Source organism: Hyaena hyaena, unplaced genomic scaffold (assembly GCF_003009895.1).
Source record: "Hyaena hyaena isolate Hyena2069 unplaced genomic scaffold, ASM300989v1 scaffold_491, whole genome shotgun sequence".
In the NCBI taxonomy this organism is placed as follows: domain Eukaryota; kingdom Metazoa; phylum Chordata; class Mammalia; order Carnivora; family Hyaenidae; genus Hyaena; species Hyaena hyaena.
The window spans coordinates 185,586-207,907 of record NW_024081114.1 but is presented as its reverse complement, the minus strand read 5'-3'; the positions used below and the strand labels follow the sequence as shown (position 1 = coordinate 207,907).

General features: G+C 43.5%; 2 protein-coding genes across 3 annotated transcripts in view; one reads left to right on the top strand and one right to left on the bottom strand.

The window, feature by feature from the left end:
- The window catches only part of ME3 (malic enzyme 3), a 197,096-nt gene that overhangs the window by 46,100 nt on the left and 128,674 nt on the right, over positions 1-22,322 (top strand). The gene's annotated exons all lie outside the window — the stretch shown is intronic.
- Positions 7,998-8,333, bottom strand: LOC120246715 (60S acidic ribosomal protein P1-like). The gene is made up of 2 exons (XM_039254351.1): positions 8,263-8,333; positions 7,998-8,187 (listed from the first exon to the last, which is right to left on the bottom strand). Exons 1-2 carry the CDS (start codon positions 8,331-8,333, stop codon positions 7,998-8,000), a joined length of 261 nt encoding a protein of 86 aa, XP_039110282.1.

The window sequence follows — 22,322 nt, the reverse complement described above, 5'->3', positions numbered from 1 at the left end:
GCCCCTAGCATACGCCCTGATTTCCCCATCTGCTAGCGCTACTCACAATTAGGTCCAATTTGAATGCCTCTTTCTCTGTGCAATATCAGGAACAATGTTTTGTTTTGTTTTGTTTTGTTTTACCTTGAGCCTATTTAGTATTTAGGGATTTAGTTTATGCTTGCTGGTCATTTTATTTATTATGAAAAATTTCAGACATAGAAAAAGGGTAAATATAAAGAGCATCTATGTAGTAGTCATCCAACTTGAGAAATGAAGCAGTGTTAAATATATTTGGTGTCCCCCTGGGCCATGGCCGTCTCCCTTTCACCACCCCTGAGATAATCACCATCATAATTTTGGTATTTAATGATTCCCATACATGTTTTTTTTTCTTATAGGTAGAGGGGTTTTTTTGTTTTTGTTTTTTTTTTACAAATAGTTGTCAAGTTGGTTTCCATATAACACCCAGTGCTCATCCCACAAGTGCCCTCCTCCATGCCCATCCCCACCCCCCACAGCCATCAGTCCTCAGTTTGTTCTCAGCATTCAAGAGTCTCTCATGGTTTGCCTCTCTCCATTTCCCCCACCATTTCCCCTCTTCTTCTCCCCCATGGTCCTCCATTAAGTTCTTCCTAATCCTCTTATACGTGCAAACATATGGTATTTGTCCTTCTCTGCCTGACTTATTTCGCTCAGCATAACACCCTCAAGGTCCATCCGTGTTGCTACACATGGCCAGATTTCATTCTTTCTCATTGCCATCCCATGCATGTTTTAAAAAAATTTTTTTTTGACAGAGAGAGCACACACGTGGGGGAGGGGCAAAGGGAGAGAGAAAGACAGAGAGAGAGAGAGAGAGAATCTTAAGCAGATTCCATGCTTGGCATGAAGCCCAATGTAGGACTCGATCTCATGACTGTGAGATCATGACCTGAGCTGAAATCAAGAGTCAGATACTCAACTGATTGAGCCACCCAGGTGCCCCTCCCATGCATCTTTTAATGAATATGGATGTATTCTTAAATGATAGTCTTTTTGTATATCTTTAAACATCTTAGCAATTATGTCATATGTAGTAATCCTTCTTCAACTTCCCATTTTTAAGATGGGTTTGGTGATAATACCTACCCTCAAAAGGTTCTGAAGGCTAGATGAGTTAATACGTTCAAAGCACATATTACCTGGAACCTAAAAAGTGTTAAATGTTGTTATCAGCATGGTTTGACTTGATTGTGTTTCAAGAGTTATCTATGAGTTAGTTGTAGACCATTTATTTTAATCACTATGTATAACATTCCATTGTATCAGTAAATTGAAATGTACTTCTCTAGGCCTCTGCTGATGAATATTTAGAGACAATTTCTTCTCTTAGAAACAATTCTTTAAATTTTATACACGTCTTATACATGGGAACATTTTCCTGGCTTCATATGAACGAAGAATGTGAAATTGCTGGTACATATCTTTAATATACTTTAACTCACTTCTAAACTAATATTATAATTACACTGGACCCTTTGTGTGTGTCTGTGTGTGTGTGCACACCCATGTATGCACACACAAATCTTAAACATTTCTAGCATATTGTAAACTCATAGAAGACAGCCAATGTCATTCAATCATTCTTTGATTCATGCACCCGGTAAAGGGAGCATACAGATCTAGGTGACAGGATAAAAATATAATTGCATGGACTGACTCCCAGGGGTCTCTGTGCTCTGGAAGACACACTCAAGACCCAGGTAGTCAGACTGACATCTCATTTTAGAAGGGAAGGTTTTCACTGAACATTCACAATGAACCATTGCTGCATTGGTCTCCTGCCCCTCATTAATGGCACCACTCACTTGTTGGATGTTTAGAACTGGTCATTAATCTTGAAGAGTCCAGTTTCCTCTGAGAAAGCACTATTTCATTGTGTTTAAAAGCACAGACCAGAGTTCCAGTCCTGGCATCAGCACATATGAACTGCATAAACCTGAAGAAAGGATTTAACTCCTTTAAGACCTTGTTTCCTAGTATGTAAATGGTGCCGATACTAGTATCTATGCAAAACAGAGCTTGAGAAGATTACACAAGAAAATGCAGGTGAAGTGTTTAGCACAGTGTCTGGCACATGAAAAGTGCTTAATCATTGGTGGCTGTAATGATGACCATGTTGATTATGTCATTCATTAACCATAAGAAGCATGCCTTTTTAGAAGTCAGCGTACCTGGGAGTCATCAAGAATTTTTGCTTTCTTCATTGTATTGTCAAGCATCAGCCTGTTACCTAATTCAAAAATTTAGGGTATTACCGCTTACTACTTCTTCTCTATGAATGTATATTCACAGTGTATTTGATCCCAGACTTGCTTTATTTGGAGAAGGAGAAGTTTCATTTACTCTCTAATTTTTTTTCAGCCATCAGATTTGGCTCTAATTAACAGGAAAAAAAAGGGGGGGGGGGTAACTTCCTGCATTTCTCCTGATTCCCCGCTGGACACTGGGGCAGGCTTCCAAGCCCATGAACTCTGCTGGGAGCTGCATTCTTGAGCCTCTAGAGGGAGCTTACAGGTTTTTTGAGTCCATTGCTCTGCCTCTGGGCAAAACTGCATTTAAACCACACCTGAAAATACCACTATTGTGAGTTGATTCTTGGAGAAAAATTCCAGGATCATTTTCCATAATAGATCCAGACAGTGCCCAGCCTGCTTCCATCACATGCATACTTAATTCTACTGGAGCTGGGTTTCATTTCAGTGTGGTCTCCAGCTCCCCACAGTGGCCCCTCCTAGGAATTTTCCTAAATTAAGCCAGCGTGCATGAACTCTGAGAGACACATAGGCTTTATCTTTTGGCTGCCTCTTTGTCCCTTTTCTAGAAGCAGGCATAACGTTTCACAAATAATGAGCTGCCGCTAAACTTAATCTGCTAGATTTATCACAGAATGTGTGGAGCTTTTTCTGTCTCTAAGAAATACTTTCTGTTATTTTTATTTCTTGTTTTCTTCATTTGCAACCTTCTATTTAAGAGGTTAGGCCTAAATTTAAAAATTCTGGAATAAGATGTATTTATGTTCCTTCCAAACAACAGCCTGGTGCCAGGCACTTGGGGAAACAATGTGATGGCTTCTGGGGCATTCAGGGCATGATCTTCTTTCTACTGTACCTGAAAGAATGATTCTGGAACCCCAGTCTGTTTCTGAAGGACAGAAGACAGAGGAGTGACCTCCTCAAGTATCTAAAGGGCCATCAGGCAGAGCAGGGAAAGACTTATTCTGCATCTCCTGAAGGCAGACCAAGGGCATACAGGTAGAGTTTAGTACAAAGTCAACTTTTGTTCAATGTAAAGAAAAACTTTGTAAAAAACAAAACAAACAAACAAAAAAAAAACCACTTGCTGCTCCATCTCTGGAAATGCTTGATTGGAAGCTGAAAAAATATCTATCACAGATACTGTGGAAGGGGATGAGGGGGAGCCTTAAATCCCTCCCAACTCTGAGATTCTGTGACTCTCCTGTGGAAAGGACCTGTTTTCCTAGTTTGCCTCTTGCTGCTGGTATTGACTTGACTCTTTTCAGAGTGAAAACACTGTGTCTCTTAAGTCCCTGGTGTTACAGTTGTTGGTGTTACATATATTGGTATCATTAGTATTATAGAATCAGAGAGGACAGAGCAGCTGCATGTGGTAGGAATGGGAGAGAGGAGGGGTAGGGAAAGCCTTGCATACCTGAGATCATTGAAGGCTGAGAGGAGTTAGGGGAGGCTGGGGTCTCCAAGGCAGAGATGTGAGAAGATGAGAGACCCTGGTTTATTCAAGGCATGAGGTGTTTTCTAGAACGGCTTGACTTAGTGCCATTAGAGTAAGGGAAGAAGTAAAGGTTAACAAGCATGCGTGATATTCAAAATATTTAATGACCTTTATGGCTTGGATCTAAATGAATAAAAACAGCAGCCAGCTATGTCCCAGTGCTGCTGGAATACCAGATAAATATCAGCCCGGTCCATAAGTCTGAAAATAATGTTTGGCCAGAATATGCCAAACAAGGAGTAGGACAATCACATTTGCAATTTAGAAAGATCACTCTGAGAGGAGAATTGATTGCTACAATTCTTGCTTGCTGTGAATGTTAGTCGAGTAGAATTGATTCACCAAGCTTCAAGAAGCAATGCTACATTAAGCCAGAAACCCAGCTATGGAAACTCAGCCTGTCCCTCAGTCCAGAACAAAACGATAACAACAAAACCCCCAGTGTGCCAACATGAAAATCAAGCTGTTGGTTTACAAGAAATGTAACTCTATCTCTTTCTGTTGTTGTCGGTGCCAGACTGGTTTTCAGGCGAAGCCTGGTTTGGCATCCACTGCTGGGTGAATTTGCTGAAAACAGCAATCTCACATGTTTACACTTCTTTCGCCTGGTGACACATGGATTAGAAAAAGAAATAGGGATGATTAAGTCAGGAGGGGCAAGCATCAGATATTCCCAAGCCAGACAAATGACCTCCAAATCAAAACCAGTCAGCCAACCAAAGTCTCCACACCACTGCACCAAAATTTCTCCACTTTTCCACACAAGGAGAATCATCAGCACTGTGAACGATCAGTCAGTTAGTTCCCAGTGGGTCATGGTGTATTTTTTCTATCATCCCTGTGTAAGAACATGAGGCCTGAGCAGCATCTGGTGAACATCGGTCACTGAGGCTGTCAGGGGTATTTGGAGGTACTGTCAAGCTCATGGGTCACGGGAGGAAGTCTGGGTAATGGAGTGTCAGAACACTGATGGGGACCCAAAAATAGCTTCACTGAAGGCCGACCACTGATTGATTCTTTAGGGCTAAGGCCAGGGTTCCATTTGAGTGGCACTTGTGTGTGTAGTTCTAAGTAGCCAGATACACTGCTTTCTTTTGCTGTCCACAAGGAGAAACTTAGTAAGGCATGTTGCTAAAATATGTTCCCAAACTTGTGCTCAGCACTATGCCAAAGGCTCAAGAAGGAAGTGATGTACTTGGAGTCAAGAATGTGATCATGGGCAGGTGAACTCCTGAGCCTCAATCTCCTCATCCATAAAATCAGTCCTCTGTTAACTTCTGGGACTGCTGTGGCAGTCTCATAAGATAAAATACAGCAACGGATAAAATGCTCATTGCTATGTACGCATCACAGGATAATGTTGTTACTGCTATTCTCAGATGAGCTCAGATAGCTGTTGGGGGGAGGTGAGGGGAGGTGGAGTCTTTCTCTGTAAGTAAGGTGCTGTGGTCTCCCAGATACTTCTCTGGGAGGGACACACGTAGGCTCTGGAAGCTCTTGGAAAATTGGAGTGGAAAAATAGTCGATTGTTTCTGGGCCAATGGGACGGGGCATGGAAACAAAGCAGGGAGAAGACAATCATTGAGAGTCCTGGAGGAAGACACTTGAAATGAAAAACTTTGAGCTTTGGATTCAGACTGTCTGGTTTGAAGCCTAGCCTGCCCCTCCCTTTCTGGCTATATGACTCAGGGAGACTGCTTGTCTATTCTGTCTATAAAGCAGGTGTGAATTTTATAAACTTATTTTTAAAGAGAGAGAGAGAGACACAGAATCTGAAGCAGGCTCCAGGCTCTGAGCTGTCAGCACAGAGCCTGATGTGAGCCTTAAACCCACAAATGGTGAGACTGTGACCTGAGCCAAAGTCAGACACTTAACTGACCGAGCCTCTCAGGCATCCCTGTATTCCTTAAATATATTATAGTTTTATTTGTCAGTTGTACCTCAGTAAAGCTAAAAATAAATACTTGTTCATATAGGAAATGCCAGGTCATAGACCAAAAAGTTCTGTGTGAGCTCCTCTGACTTAACAGATGAGAAAACTAAGGCCCAGAAAGGTTGGCCCAGGGTCACACAGCTATTGGTGGCAGAAGGGAACTCTCAATACAAGTCTTCAAAAGCCAAAGTAATTTCCTGTCCATCAAGCCTCTGAGATGGTCTCTAAGATGGAGACCTTCCCAGGACCCACACCTCATTACGGGTGGCAGATCCCATGACTGAGAAGCACATCCAGCCTTCTGAGCGCTTGTGGAACAGCATGTACAGGTGCTCTGAGGAGTCACAGAGGGCAGTGCAGACTGGAAACCAGGTTGGCACAGCTGGGCCTGGGGCCCTGGTCAGTGTCAGAGAAGAGGCTAAAGAGTCACATCACCAAGTCTCCTCTGAGGAGGGGGGTGGGGGGTCACTGTAGGGCTTCAGAGGACGGAGTAACACAGTCAGACTTGTGTTTTAGAAAACGCACTCCAGGAGTGCAGTAAGGACACCATGTGACCTGATTTGCCCAGGACAACACCAGTATAATGGATGAAGTTTATGAAGTGCTTTTGTGTGTGCGTGCGTGTGTGCGTGCGTGTGTGTGTGTGTGTATGGTGGTGGTGGTGGTGGTGGTGAGGTGTTGGGGTGGGCAGATGTATTCCACAGAGCTCTTGAAGTCCTTTGTGCAGATTCTCATTTTTCTCACCTGATTTTCACAATAGCCGTCAGAGGGAGGCAAAGCAGTTACTATCAGCCCTGTCTTCCAGATGAGGAAAACCAAGAGGCAGAAGTCAAGCCCCTTGTCTGAGCTTCACAGGCCAAGAGGCTGGACTCTCATTCCAGCACTTCCCCTACTACACCACTCTTATGGATGCTGTAACCATGTTAGTAGTAAAAGTCATTTGGTCCAAAAGTAAATTAAAATACATTAAGGACAAGAGGCATATTAGATGCTTAGTAAATACTTGTTAATTTTTTCTACGATAAACTACAAAATTTAATAACAAATTTTAACAAATGTAGTTTTCCATAGCAAACGAACATCTATAGTCTCTAGGGCATGAGATAACAGTGCTTATAAATATTAAACAAACTTTTTAATATCCTTAGAAGTCTCTTTGAGTGGGAAGCAGACTTAGAAATTCAGCTTTTTAAGATAACAAAATAACCTACAGAATAGGAGAAAATGTTTGCAAGTCTTATATCCAGGATCCAGAATACATAAAAGGGCTCTTATAACAACAAAATGAAAAAAGAAACTAAAAAATGAGCAAAGTTACTTGAATAGACATTTCTTCAAAGAAGATATACAAATGGCCAATGATACAGGAAAAAATATTCCACATCATTAATCATCAGAGAAATGTGTTATCAGAATCACCATGAGATACTACCTCACATCCAGTAACATAGCGGTTAGAAAATAAAAAGGGAAAATAGCAAGTGTTGGTTAAGATATGGAGAAATGGAAACCTATATACATTGCTGGTTAGGATGTAAAATGATTCAGCCACCATGGAATTTGCTGTGGTGGTTCCTGTAAAAGTTAAACATAGGATTACTATGTGACCCAGCAAGTCCTCTCCTAGGTAAATGACCAGATGAGTGGAAAACAGGCACTCAAGCAAATGCTTGTGTAAAAATATCCCCAGCAGCACTCTTCACAGTGGCCAAAAGGTGAAAGAGTGCAGATGTCCACCAACAGGTGATGGATAAACACACGGTAGTGTGTATTTACAACAGATACAAATCAGCCATTAATGAGAGTGAGGTACAAGATGGACGAACCTCAGGAACGTGCTGCAGTGAAAGAAGGCAGACCCATGATCACCTCTCTTGTATGATTCCATTTAGATGAAATATTTAGAATAAATATATCAATACGGTAAAGTCTATAGAGACAAACTAGCTGAGTGGTTGCTTAGGTCTGGGGGGCAGGAGAATGGGAATATGGGGGGCAGCTGCTTAATGGCCAGAGCATTTCTTTTTGAGGTGATAAAAATATTTTAAAGCTATAGAAAGGTGTTGGTTGTGCAACTTGTGGAAGTACCAAGTGCATTTTAAACTGGTTAATTTTAATTTTTAAAATATATAAAATACAGATGATGGGTTCAACTTAAATTAGGGTTAAGAGGTATATTAATATTCAATAGAAATTTTCTTCACTGTTCAAATGTCATTTCTAATGTAGTTGTTTTTGTTTATTTTTTTAAAGAGTTCAGCTTTTTTACCGAACAGGTTACAGAAGAGGTTTAGTCAAAAAGACCAAAGCCCATGTCATCATCACACTCTTTTTTCTTTGCTTCCACCTCCTTCTCCCCAGCTGAGGCAGCAGTGGTGGAGGGGGCGGGACCTTCTGCTGGCACTGAGCCAGCCCCTGGGGCAGGTCCACCACCCCCTACATTGCAGATGGGGCTTCCAATGTTGACATTGGCCAGGGCCTTTGCAAACAAGCCTGGCCAGAAATATTCAACATTTACACCTGCTGCTTCAATGAGGGCATTGTTTTTATCCTGTGTGACCGTCACCACATCGTGGTGCAGGTTGAGGGCTGAGTACATGCAGGCGAGCTCTGAGGAGACAGCCATGGGAGGGTGAGGGCTGAGCGGGCACTGCTGGGCATAGTGCTAGTCACCGGATGAAGTGAGGGCCTCACACCAACGTGGCCTTAGCTTCCTCTGACATACTGGATTTTCTTCACAAGGTTAACTGTCTCGCAGATTATTCACAGAAACTGTGCCACAGTTTCCTCATCTGGAAATAATAATAGGAATAATAATTGTACCTGCCTCATTTAGTTGTTGAGAGGATTAAATGGGTTAGGACACATAAATCTATACCTTTGTAAATTATTTACATACGTGTAAATCTATTTACATTATGTAATTTTGACATATTTGTATGTTTACATTTATATATAAATTCCCTACTTTTTTCCAGTTCCCAATTATTTCTCAACAAAACAAGCAGTTATAATATTCAGAGACCATTGGTTTTATGAGGGGAAACTTCTTGGCTCTTTTTTTCTTCTAGGAGACAGCCCTCTTGAGCAAGGTGTGCTCTCTTCCTCTGTCGTTTCCCATGTAGATATTAAGTCCTCATGTTAGAAGGTCATGCTGTGTCTGATGCTTCACAGAGTTGAATGAGTGGATAAGGATCTACAACAGGACTATTCTCAATAGGCGTCTAGTGCGCCTCCCCTTCCTCAGCAACAAAATGTGTGGCTTCCATGGTCTCCACTTCTCCTCACAGTCCTTTGGCCACAAATAGTCACAGGGTCCTAGTCCAGCCACAAAGGAGACTAGGAGATTTATGGAGGTACATGGCCTTTTTGGTCAGCCACTAACAGTCTCTCCCACACGAGTTTGGAAGAATTTAAGGAACTCTGGGCAACAGTTCACTGCTTATTCTGACCTGACCTTGTAAACGTGTTCCTTGGAACTGAATTCCAGGTTCTGGTTCCAGTTCCAGGTCACATCCCTGCTTTGGTACCATATCTCAGGTGTTTTGAACATGAATCCTGTCACTGAAAGGCAACTCCTGAGTCTGGGTCCCTGCTGCTTACCTAATCTGCTCATATGCATCTATGTAGTCTGGTGTTGCATTCCTAACTCTACACATACCATCCGTCTCCCCAAACCTTTGCCTTGTGCTGGAGCTGTCGGTTGAACTTTTTCTGGCTGCCTGTTACCAGACCTTTCCTCTGTTTCCTGTTGCCCCCTTGCTGTGGCTGTCCTCCACAATCTGATTTACTCTGGCTTAACCTACCTCGTCATCATCCAAGACCTGGTTCTGACAGGGGGAATGGAAAGTATAACCAAAAAGGGGAAGGTACAGAAAAGGAAAGTAGAAGAGAGACAGGTGCATAATAAATGAACATTACATGTAGAATGGGTTCAAGTCTAAACTCTGCCACTTATGTGACCTTAGCCAAGTCCAGAACCTTCCTGAAACTGGTTTCCTCAGTTACAGTATGAGAGAGGTAGACCAGATGATCAGCCAATATTTTATGGCTTTTATGATTCAGTATGTAGGTAAGAATATCTTGGGTTTTTCTGAGAACAAGGAAAGAGGAGGCCAGAGCATAGGCACTGAGTAGAGCTGTTTGGGTCAGAATTTTGAGTGGGAACTGCTTAGGAGTATCCAGTCCTTCTGGGTAAACATTTTCCTGGGCTTTACTGAGTAAAACCCGAAATTTGTACTTTCAAAAATGGAGAAGGGGGAGAGTTGGCTTCAAATATATTTCATTTGACTATGATGAAAGTATTAAAATTGCACAAGTAGGAAATTTATAGGCCACTTTACATTCTGCTCATTTTTGCACTAGTCAGAAAAGCTAAAATTCAGTCTGTTCTCACATTAGCTGAAGAAACCCCTTGTCAAAGACCCCTCAATCCATCTGGTTATCATTATTAAAGCATTATATAAGCATGGGGCATGTGTGCTTTCCATAGGAAAAAAATGAATAATCCCTTCAAATATGTAATTTTATAGGTTTTGAAATATGAAGGCAACTATTAAGGGAGCTATCAAAGCAGTCTGAGGTACAGTGTGAGTTGTCAGGGGGAAAATACAAGAGAATTTTCAGTAACAGAAGGTTCAGCTGATTCTCATGCCAAGACCTGGGATTGTAAGAATACTTCTTGGAATTCCTGGAGGCTGTTCATTGCGTGGAGGAATCTGGAACAAAGAGAGAAATTCTGAATCACCTGGACCATATTAAAGTGACTGGGGGCTTGAAGGGGTAGAGAGGGCCCCCCTGTAGATGTGCCTTCTAGCACAACTGCCCTCCCAAAGCACAGCTGAGAGCCTCTATTCTTCTCACTGTGGCCTTCTGTTCCAAGAGCACTGTGCCCTATGCCAGCATTGCCTCTTGGACATCAACCCAAACAGGAAAGCATTTTCCCTTAAGCAAGACGTAGTAGAAAAAGTGAGAGCCTAGATTCTGACCCAACTTGAGTCAGATCCAGGCTCCTAGGCCTCCTGCTGGTAAGCTTTGTGACCCTGGGCCAGCACATGCCTAGTTTGTGGAAGATACTCAGTAAATTACTCCTGACCTAAACTGTTGAACCATGGCAATTACTTACCTGATTTGATCATCAGTTTCCTTTTTATAAGATAGTGTTGAAGAGCACAGGCTTTAGAGGGGTCACAGCTGGGATCAGATCCTGGCTTTTCAAGCACTTAACCTCTCTATGCCTAAATGTCTTCATTTATCAAATGAAGAGGATAGTGTCTATATCATAAGCTGATTATAATGATTATATGGCTCAAAAGCACTTAAGGCAGTACCTGATACATCGTAACCACCCTATATGTGTTTATTTTAAGGAGAGAATTCTGAAGTTTCCTAACTCATGATAAATGCTCCCAAAATACTATAGATAATATTATAATTTTCTCTCTTTTATTTTTTCACTTATTTTTTATATATTTCCATACATAGTATAAGCCTCTTTCAAAGTCTTCAACATCTTCCAAAGGTCTCAATGAAGAAAACAAAACTCGCTTCCACCAATCAGTGCTTCATAGCTGACCAAGTGCGTTAGTGAAAGAACTGATTTGACTGTGACTTCAGTCTTGCCTTGCACAGAGCCCACCGGGCTTGTCCTAGCTGGTCCTCCAAGGAGATCTGGCATTTGGCTGGAGAAACTTGCTGCTGACTTGGCTCCCAGGCATATCAACCTCTACCAGGACATGATTTGTCATCATCATTCCCTGCTACAATCAAGAGCTACCTTGCAGAATATAGGAACTGAATTCACTGTTGCCATCCCTGATTTGGGGTGGGGATTGTTTTCTCACTGGAGGAAAACAAATACCTTTGAAGCTTTGACATTCGGATGGGAATTTAAATGTCTCTTTAATCTACTTGTATTTTGTGAGTTGGTAAATGCATGGGAGCGGAGAGGAAAGGGGGAAAGTCCTTAAAGAATGCAATATTGCCATTAACTGTTATGAAATTGTCAAAAAAATTTAAACCATAAAAAAAATTTTTTGACCATAATACTCAGTGCTAGTGGAAATGCAGTAGTATGGCAACTTATTATTTTTTTTTTACAAATAGTTTATTGTCAAGTTGGTTTCCATATAACACCCAGTGCTCATCCCCACAAGTGCCTTCCTCTTTTCCTTTTTCCCCCTCCCCCCCCCTCACCCATCAGTCCTCAGTTTGTTCTCAGTATTCAAGAGTCTCTCATGCTTTGCCTCTCTCCCTCTCCCCCACTATTTCCCCCCTCCTTCTCCCCCTTGGTCCTCCGTTACATTCCTCCTAATCCTCCTATACGTGCAAACATATGGTATTTGTCCTTCTCTGCCTGACTTATTTAACTCAGCATAACACCCACAAGGTCCATCCATGTTGCTACACATGGCCAGATTTCATTTTTTCTCATTGCCATGTAGTATTCCATCGTATAGATAAACCACATCTTCTTGATCCATTCGTCTGTTGATGGACACTTAGGCTCTTTCCATGTTTTGGCTCTTGTTGAGAGCGCTGCTATGAACATTGGCATACATGTGCTCCTGTGCATCAGCACTCCTGTATCCCTTGGGTAAATTCCTTGCAGTGCTCTTGCTGGGTGCTAGGGGAGTTCTATTGTTAACTTTTTGAGGAACCTCCACACTGTTTTCCAGAGGGGCTGCACCAGTTTACATTCCCACCGACAGTGTAGGAGGGTGCCCGTTTCTCCACATCCTCGCCAGCATCTAGAGTCTTCTGATTTGCTCATTTGTAGTATGGTGACTTATATACTGATTTAGCAATATGCCTAAAGAGACTTTGAACAGCTTGACTTCTCTAGAATGTAGCTTCATGAAGGCAGGAATATTTTATCTGTTTCGAATTTTGTTTGGGTTTTGTTTTGTTTTGTTTTTTGCTTATCAATTTAGAAGGTTCTCCAACACCTAGTAAGTACTCATTAAATATTTGTTGAGCGAATGAGTGAAGGAGTTATCTGTAGAGGCCCATAGTTGTTTAATCTAAAACACAGTCAGAAAAAAAATAAAATAGGGCACCTGGGTGGCTCAGTCAGTTAAGTGTCCAACTTCAGCTCAGGCCATGATCTCATGGTTTGTGAGTCTGAGCCCTGTTTTGGGCTCTGTGCTGGTGGTCCAGAGCCTGCTTGGGATTCTCTCTCTCCCTGTCTCTCTGCTCCTTCTCTGTGCACACTCTCTCACTCTCCTTCCCCCTCTCAAAAATAAATTTTAAAATATTTAAAAAGGAAAACACAGGGATGTCTGGGTGGCTCAGGTGGTTTAGCGTCTGACTGGCTTAGATCATGATTTTGCAGTCCATGAGTTCAAGCCCCACGTCTGGCACTGTGCTAACAGCTCAGAGCCTGTAGCCTGCTTTGGATTCTGTGTCTCCCTCCCTCTCTCTCTGCCCCTCTCCCGCTCACACTCTGTCTATCTCTCTCTCTTCGTCAAAAATAAACAAGCATTTAAATATTTTTGTTAAATATTTATAAAGGAAAAAATAAAATAAAATAGATTAGAGAAAAAAAGTCAGGGGGCACCTGGGTGCCCCAGTCAGTAAAGTGTCCGACTCTTGATTTCAGCTCAGGTCATGACCTCATGGTTCATAAGATCGAGCCCTGCGTTGTTGGGCTGTATGCTGACAGTGTAGAACCTGTTTGGGATTTCCTCTCTTCCTTCTCTGCCACTCACCCATGTGCTTGTGCGTGCTCTCTCTCTCTCTCAAAATAAATAAACTTAAAAAAAGAAAAAACAGAAATGCAAACAAAATATGTGCTCATCAAAGCAAAGCTGTCAAAGTTTGGAAACAGTTATACTATGCAAAGCAGGAATAATTAGATATTGGAGTGTTTTTCAGTTTTTTAATAATGCTATAAGTTGAAGTTTTAGTATGTGGGAAAATGCGTATATAGTTTTAAGTGAAAACAATTTGAAATTTTGTATACAGTATTATCTCAACTTTGTTTAAACAAATTTTTTCTTAAGCATAGAAAACAGAATAAAATAGACCAAATGACTCAGTAGTTATCTCTGAGTATGAGAATAGGTATAATTTTTATTTAATTTTTTTTAACTTTTTGGTGTATAATAAGCGTATATTACTTTTAAGTTCAGGAAAAAGATATATGTTTCAAAATCCCTATTGAACTCAGAGTTGGATGGAGATCTGGCTTGTGACCTAGCTCTGCAATTTGCTGATTATGTGTTGATATTCCAGAGACGTTGTATAGCTCATGTGATATATGTGAAACTGTTGTTTCACCAAAGGTTAAGCATAAACCTAAAGTATGTGATAATAGCTGTTGTTACTATTACTACTGTGGTAGCAAAGTGCCACCTTTTGAGAAAGTTGTCCAGAGCATCATAAGATCTTTCCATAATGAGTGGTAAAAATTCCCAATAGGTTGGGAATGATATTGTCAGTTCTCAGATGGAGACCCTGTCCTTTTTGGATAGTACAAGGCCAGCATATTGCAGGTGCTTGCTGACTTTCACTGTGTGAGTAGAAAGGTTGAAGAATTGCTGGTCCGCTATGTTAACTCATCAGGGTCACAGTGACCTGCAACACTGCGACACAGAAGTGAGTCATTCTCCTGGCAGTGAGCCTAGTCCACAGACATCATCTCCATGCCACTTCTTTGTTATCTTGTCATACACAGTCACAAAGAATCCTCATCATAACCCTGCACAGAATGGTCTATATTATGCTAGGTTTTAGATGAGGAAGCTGAAGCCAATGGAAAGGTAAACAAATTGCCCGAAGTCACATACTTGGTGACCAGTGGAGCCAGGATTCTTTTTGACTCCTGAGTTCTGTGCTCTTCCCCTGTCATGGGCCTTCTTTCCAAAAGAGTGACCAGGCAGTTTGTTCTCCAGGTCCTGCTGAATTTGAGGGCTTCCTCAGATATTCCAGACAGTACTGTTTTAAACCTTTTTGGTGGTTGCTAGACAGAAACAAAGAAAACTCAAAATCTGAATAGGAATTGAGTAAAAATGCTCTTTTGCTGCTGGTTTCAGTAACAATCCTTAGATAAATGGCTTATCTTAGATGTAGAGACTGAGCTGGCTACATCCAGCAATTATCTGTGAAAACCATGGCTTCCCATTGGTTCCATTGAGATCCCCTATGTTTGCCTACTTAAGGTTACAGGCCTCATGCTTCTCTCTCCTTGGATTTAGTGTGAAGACACCACAGGTAGGAAAGTGTTCCTTAACCTCTCTGATAGCCTTTGCCTTTTGAAGGTGGATTCTGTTTATATTGTTCTTCCAAGTAGTATTTTTTTCAACGAAGCTCAATAATCATTGTGGTGTAAGTGGACCATTCTCCTTCCCTGTTCCTGAGAAACTGGCTCTGGGCATCTGCTGAGAGCTGGTTTGTGAACTAGTTGAGGGACTCTAGAAAAAAGCAGCAATCCACTTCTGGAAACAACCCAGTGCCATTCTTTTTCCAGTGATTGAATTCTGTGGACTCACCTGCCTGTCCATTATCATGGACATGGCTGCAGTAATTTAATTTAATCATGCCATGACTGCGGTAATTTAATAGGCCAGTGGAGAAGCTGGACTGGATGGGGAAATAAAAGGGAACATGGCCCCAGTTTCCAGCTCTTGCTTATTCTGCATGACTTGGACTCTGGGTAAAATTTTGTTCAGAGGAGGAGTATTAGTTTGCTGGGGCTGCCAAAACAAAATACCACAAACTGTGTGGCTGAAACAACAGAAATTAATTTTCTTACAGCTCCAAAGGTTAGAAGCCCAAGATCAAGGTGTTACAGGTTGGGTTTCTTCTGATGTCTCTCTCCTTGGCTTGTATATGGCCATCTTCTTCCTGTGTCTTCATGTGGTCATCCTTCTATGTTGTTTGTGTCCTAATCTCTTCTTTAAGGGCAACAGTCATAGTGGATTAGAATCTACTCTAAGAACCCAATTTTAACTTAATTGCCTCTTTTAAAAGCCCTAGCTCCAAATACAGTCATATTCTTTAAGTACTAGGGTTTAGGGCATGAATTTAGAGTTGGAGTGTGGGGGGACGTGACTCAGCCCATAACAAGAGATCTGCAGAGAATCAGAACAAAATGATTGAACAGTCACTTGCCACATTCCAAACCATGAAGGCTGGTGTCAGCAACTCCTCCAATGCTTGGGTATCTAATCAGACCCCAGGAAAGGAAGAGCCTCAAGGAGACTATGAGGACTCCAGCACAGATGCCTAAGTAGTGCTGAGAACTAGAAACGGGGACTGGCCTCAGGTTCCCAGGCTTGAAACATCCAAGACCTGCACATGTTTCATCTTCCCCAGATAGCTCAATACATGAGGAGGCATCATATCCTGCTTTCTCTCCCTCTGAAATGTACCGTGAGACTCTCCCTTTCCCTCCACTTTGTTTCCTCTGTTCTGCCCAGGCATAGAGTGGCTTCCTCCATATGGACAGTGGCAGCGACCTATCACCACCTCATAGCCTCAGGCTCCGCCCTTCCCTGTCCACCACTCAGCTGTCAGATGGCTCTTTAATGTGAAGACTGGACCAGTACCTGCCTGCTTGATTGCCTATTGCCTACGGGATAATTAGCATTCCTTGGCATGGTACATAAAGACTGTGCTTTAAAACCTTTAAAGACTGTGCTCCCCACTGCCTCTAGAGTAATATAATTAGCAAAGCTTGCAGGCTCAGACCTGCATTTCAGTCTGGTTAGACCTGTTCCCCCATTCTGACTGCCTGACATACCACTACCCCCTCAGGCTTACCCCCCTCCCCCCAGTATGGTCCAACTCCCCAGCTTTCCTCCTCTTCCCTCGGAAAGTCTGCCCTGCTTTCCCTCTCCGGCTTCTAAGCTTGAAGAAATGCCCAAAGTCAAGGTCTAATCAAATGTCACTTTTCTGTGGAGCCTTCCCCACTGTTTGCCCCAGCCCTCAAGGAAATCATTCTCTCCCCACCAGAACACTTGATAATATTTCTCTGTGTGCTTAAAATCTTGAATTGCTTCCTTTCCTTGACTTTGTCTCCATCACTGGCACATGAGCTCCTTAACAAATGGACTTTCTGTAATCCATCTCTCTATCCCACTGCCACACACAACCCCATGCCTCGTAGGTGCTTCATACATAGATAGGCCCTAGGAGAGTAAAGAGATGAAGTCACAGGAGTCTCCCCATAACCTTGTTGATGGCCTGTGCTGTGGGGTTGCCAGGTTGTCTGATGACGTCCTTAACAAACTTGACTGATGAGCTGTTCTGTAATAGTGTCCATTGACTATTCTGCCTGTCACAGCACTTCAGTCCTATGTGGGCTGAGTCCCCTCTCAGTGTGGGACAGTCAACAGGACTGCTGTAACCCCACACCCTGTCACTATGATGTGGGGCAGCACACGCGGAAGAAAAGAGCATGTGGCGCCCAGGCAGAAGTGGCTTAGGTGTCAGAGAGCTGGCCCAAGCAGATCATACAGTGGATACTTGGCAACTGAATTCCTTTACTCATATCATTCCTCCTGGGGCCGTCCAAGAATAAGATGCAGAAAAATGTTCTAGCAGTGCTCAGAAGCAGAAGAAATACAAGTAATTGCCCACCATGGAAAAATAGCAAAGCTGGAAGGGACCTAAGGGCGGGGGAGCATCCAGCCCAGTATATTTTCAGACACTTCTCTTCACTGCAGAACCAACCTTCCTTCCTTCCTTCCTTCCTTCCTTCCTTCCTTCCTTCCTTCCTTCCTTCCTTCCTTCCTTCCTTCCTTTCTTTTTTGATATTTTTTAAAGTTTCTTTATTTTGAGAGATAGAGTGTGAGCAGGGGAGGAGCAGAGAGAGAGGGAGACATAGAATCCGAGGCAGGCTCCAGGCTCTGAGCTGTCAGCACAGAATCTGATGTGGGGCTCAAACTCACAAACTGTGAGATCATGACCTGAACCAAAGTCAGACACTTAACCACCTGAGCCTCCCCGGAACCCCCTACTGAACCTTCTTTCAAACAAAATCTCAAATAAGGAAGCCCAATGAATATCATAAAAAATGGGTTAAACTGTCACAGAGGAAGTAAGACAGACCCACATTCCCACACCACTGTGGAAACTCTTGAGGACCCAGCAGAGTCCCTGAAGTCCAGATTGGCATCTCCTAATCTAGTTGTCCAACCTTAAAGACCTATGTTTATTCATTCTTTCATTTATATTCATTCGTTCCTTCTCCCTCTCCCCCCTCCTCATCCTCAAACATTTGTTAAAACTCCTACTACAACACAAGCACTAGGGTAAAAATAAGATACGGTACCTGCTGTAAGGAAACCTAAGAGTCTAAATGGGGAGTCAGACTTGTAAACAAACACTTGCAGTATCTGAGATATTTTTAGAGCTCTAGGGTGGCAGTGAGGTTACCAAGAAAGGAGAGAGCAAGTGATTCTCCAGTCAGTGCCCAAAATAAGGCTGTCAGAATTCCCAAGCTAGGAGATGTATTCCCTACCATCCTCTGTGAAAGGAATAAAAGAGGGAGCTTTCATGTTAGGAGCCTATGCACCTGCCCGGGGCCGCGCAGCCCAGGGAGGTCTCCCCAGCGGAGTGCACAGAAAAGGCCCTGGCAGGTGACAGAGGGCCAGGGGAGGAAATCTCTCTCCAGCATCTCAGGACACACAGCCGCCATCTCACAAAGAACAGAGCCAGTGCCTTGGCCTAATGCTTTTGTCCGAGGGCACTAGGGAGCTAAGAAAGCCTTTGTGCCCAGACATCTTTAAATAACTTCACTCTTTTTTTTTTTAATGTTTTATTTATTTTTTGAGACAGAGAGAGACAGAGCATGAGAGGAGGGGGGGGCAGAGAGACAGGGAAACACAGAATCCAAAGCAGGCACAGAGTCCAACGTGGGGCTCGAACCCACGAATGTGAGATCATGACCTGAGCCGAAGTCAGAGGCTCAGCCCACTGAGCCACCCAGGTGCCCCTAAATAACGTCACTCTTGAGTAAACCTGAGGGAAACCCAAGATTTCTCTCACCAGGAATGGCTTAAGTCCACTAGTAGAGGAAAGGGCCCTCCTCCACCCTCCATGTTCCAGTGGATGGACGGACTGTGGACAGGTAAGGAGCAGCATTTTGGCCCTCTCACAGCCCAAGTCCGGGACAAAGCCTTACCCCGTTGGTTGAGGTGTTTGTCCTTTCTGCACTAGTGAGCCAAAGGTTGAAATATGTGATTTGATATGGTCATTTTGAGTCTGCTTTGCCTCAGACACCTGGAGAGGACATGACTTTAGTCCCCTTGCTGTGGTCTCCTCGGGGCCCCGTCTATGTTTGTGAGGGCCTGAGATAGTACCTGTTCTCAGTGAGAGCCCCTGAACACTTACAAAAGAAGCTATTGGCATATACTTGCAAATAGTACTTGTTTCGTTCCTTGAGGAATTAAGAAGGTGAGGGAGCTAACTGATGTGGAGTAAGGGCGCATCCTGAACCAGGGACCCACCTTGGTGCCTGGTTCCCTCGATTCTTACACTGGCAATGACTGTGATGCTGTCTGTGGAATGTCTCTCCCTCTGACCTGCAGGCTCCAGAGGAGTGAGGACTGTGCCTGTCTTGTGCACTACCATAGCCCAGCTCCTAGCACAGTGCCTGGCACGCACTGAGGCACACAACACATATGCTGAATGGACACATAAATGATTTTATATGACATCCTAAGGACCTTGTGGGATTGGTATTATTGGTTCATTTACAGATTAACAAATTGAGATTCTAAGAAGCTACTCACTTGTGTAAGACTACATAGCCAGTCATTAACTCCAACAGTATTAACCCAGGGCTTTAAAATTGAACCCTTGTTTATACTTGAACCTAAAGGCACTAATTTTTTTATAGTAAATAAGAGAAGGAATCTTTTTTTTCCATGCTCTAGGAACAACTCTTGTTCTGCCTTCTCTTTATTTTTTTTTAATTTTTAACGTTTATTTATTTTGAGAGAAAGAGAGACAAAATGCAAGCAGGGGAGAGGCACAGAGAGAGGGAGACACAGAATCTGAAGCAGGCTGTCAACACAAAGCCCGACTCAGGGCTCAAACTCACCATCTGTGAGATCATGACCTGAACTGAAATCGGATGCTTAACCAGCTGAGCCACCCAGGTGCCCCTGCTTTGTCTTCAGAAGAGAGCAACAGGCTACCCTCTTATAATTACAGTGTTATGTCCTACCAGGTCTCTGGTAGTTGAGGAGGGTGCTTGCTAACACAAATACTGAATGGTGGCCTTTTTTGCTTTCTTGTGGAGTGTGATTCTGACTTTAAGAATGGAAAACGTTTTGGAAAATGGAGGAAGGTGTGAACTACAGCAGCTTTGAAGGGCTTTAATCCAGGGCTAAGACTTGAGGTAGGCTTGGGATGAGTAGGATTCACCAGAGGGTTGAGGCTGGAGTCTCCAGGGACAGTGTGAGCCAGAGCATGGAAGGGTCAATGAGGAATGCAGAGACATCCACCTGCCTGGAACAGATAGCCGGGGATCATGCCTTGCCCCCACTTAAAAGCCTATAGGAAGGAGCTCCCTAAACCACAGGCTTCTCAGCTGGATCCCAAAGTTCTCCATGCCCTGGGCCTGCCTGTCTCATGTTTGCCCAGGCCTCTGACCTCAGCATCCACCATTGCTGGGCCCAACTGACCAGCAGGCTGCATTGACTTTGAGCATATGCCTCCTGGGCCTCAGCATCTTTGTGCATGTGATCCTTTTACCTGGAGTGCATTCCTCCTCCTTTGCCCATCAGCAGATCTTCTACTTGATCTTAGCTTAGATATGACCGCCTTGGCAAAACCTTCCTGTCCACCATATTTGGACTGCAAGCCGTTAGCTTCCTTCTTCACACTCCTAACTCCTCCTCTATTTGCATCTATTTTTCTATCAAATTTTCATGTCTATACATCCTTGCCCCTAACCCAGCCTTCCATTCCTGGCTCCATACCCTTCCACTTGGGTTACAGGAAAAATACCCTTCCCTTCTATCTTTGGTCCCTTCCAGAACATTCTCTCCAGCTTCATCTATTAACATCTACAACTCTCACCCTGAGTTGACTTCTTGCTAACCCCTCTCACACTTGTTTTTGCACTCCTCAACTCTCCAAGTCAGAACATAGGTAGGTATCCTTTTATTTGTTCCCTTTTATTTTAAAACTGCCTTCGCCCATACTCTTATTTAAACAAATAGCTTCTACAACAACCAGGTCTGCTTCTCTGCTCCTTTTCTTAAGAGTCATGCTATTTAGAGATACTGACTTTTTCTGCTTTTCATTGCGGTCACTTACCACCTTTCCTTCCTTGAGGACTTTGGCACCAGCTTACAGACTTTCTCCACTCCAGCCCTGCCATCATCTTGGATGGCTTCAGCATCAGTACGGCTGGCTCCTCCAACGCCCTGGCCTCTCCCAACTGGAAAACTTTTCCTCTGCATTCCCCCACAGCGACTCCCAGAGTCACACCCTGGACCTTGGCACTGAGCAAAATTCCTCTGTATGAATCACAGAAATCCTAGAATCATAGAAATTGGTGATTCTAACAACACGCTCCAAGTATAGACACTCTGTGGTTGGCCAGCTCTCTGAACTCCCCAGTCTCCTGTCTCCCGCCCACTTCTGTGTCCTGGTCATTGCCCCTGGCCACCAACTTAATCCAGTCCCGCTTGGAGTTCATGGTCTGCCATCCCTATCCCTCCTGGTCAGTGCCCCAGATTTCATGCACCTTTATCTTTCATTGCACTCTTCTGAGAGAAGTCACAACCCTGGATAAACCCGGCTCTCGCTTTCTCCATGCCCATGGCAGGCAGTCAGGCCATGCCGGAGGAAAACACGCAACAGAAGAAAGTATACATGTATACATACATTTACAATTATCAGTTTCAGTGGACCCCAGAAATCTCATGTTTCTCTGATCACCTTGCTTTCACACTCTCCACAACCTCTGTTTGGAAACCTCTCCACTCTGACATCACCAACCCTCGCTCCCCGCAGATGATTTCCACATGGAGCATGTAAGAGCACAGCACCTCCAGGTGACCTCCCCTCCTTCCCTCCTGTTCAGCAGCTGAGGGCCCTCCTCTGTCCAAGTCCAGTCCCTCCACCCAGGCTCTGGCTCCCATCCTCTCCCTTCCTGAGCAACCCCTCCCATCAGCATTTCAACATGCTCAAGCCTCGCTACTGAAGTCACTCACCTTTGGTAGCCAAACTTTTGGAGGGTTGGTGTGTTTGCTGCTTATTTCCTTGCCTCCTGCTCTCTCTTCCAATTACCCCAGTCTTTCTGGAGAAGACCTTCAGTGGCTTACAGAGGATCTCCTCTTTGCTGAATCCAGAAGACAGTTTTCAGTCCTCATGTTACTTGACCTTTCAGAGAAATTCAGCAGTGTTGACCACTCCCTCCTTCCTTTCAGAAATGCTTCTCCTTGGCCATCTTGTGACAACCTAACTTTTGGTTCCCCTTGTGCCTCCCAGCTTCTGTCCCTTCTCACCTTCCTCCACACCTTATCCTCCTTTATCCAGACTTCAAATGCTGAAGTTTCTCCAGGCTCATGCCTAGGCTCTTCCCTATTCTAAAGTCTCTCCATGGAGCCTCAATTACCACCTGTTTGCTAACAGTTTTCAAGTTCATTCTCTA

What these genes read in the sequence shown, in the direction of transcription:
- LOC120246715 (XM_039254351.1), bottom strand. Translation starts at nt 8,333, where the DNA reads ATGGCTGTCTCCTCAGAGCTCGCCTGCATGTACTCAGCCCTCAACCTG. An exon ending in CACGATGTGGTGACGGTCAC is followed by an intron (nt 8,188 to 8,262) that starts ACAGGATAAAAA and finishes CTTGTTTGCAAA; the next exon opens with GGCCCTGGCCAATGTCAACA.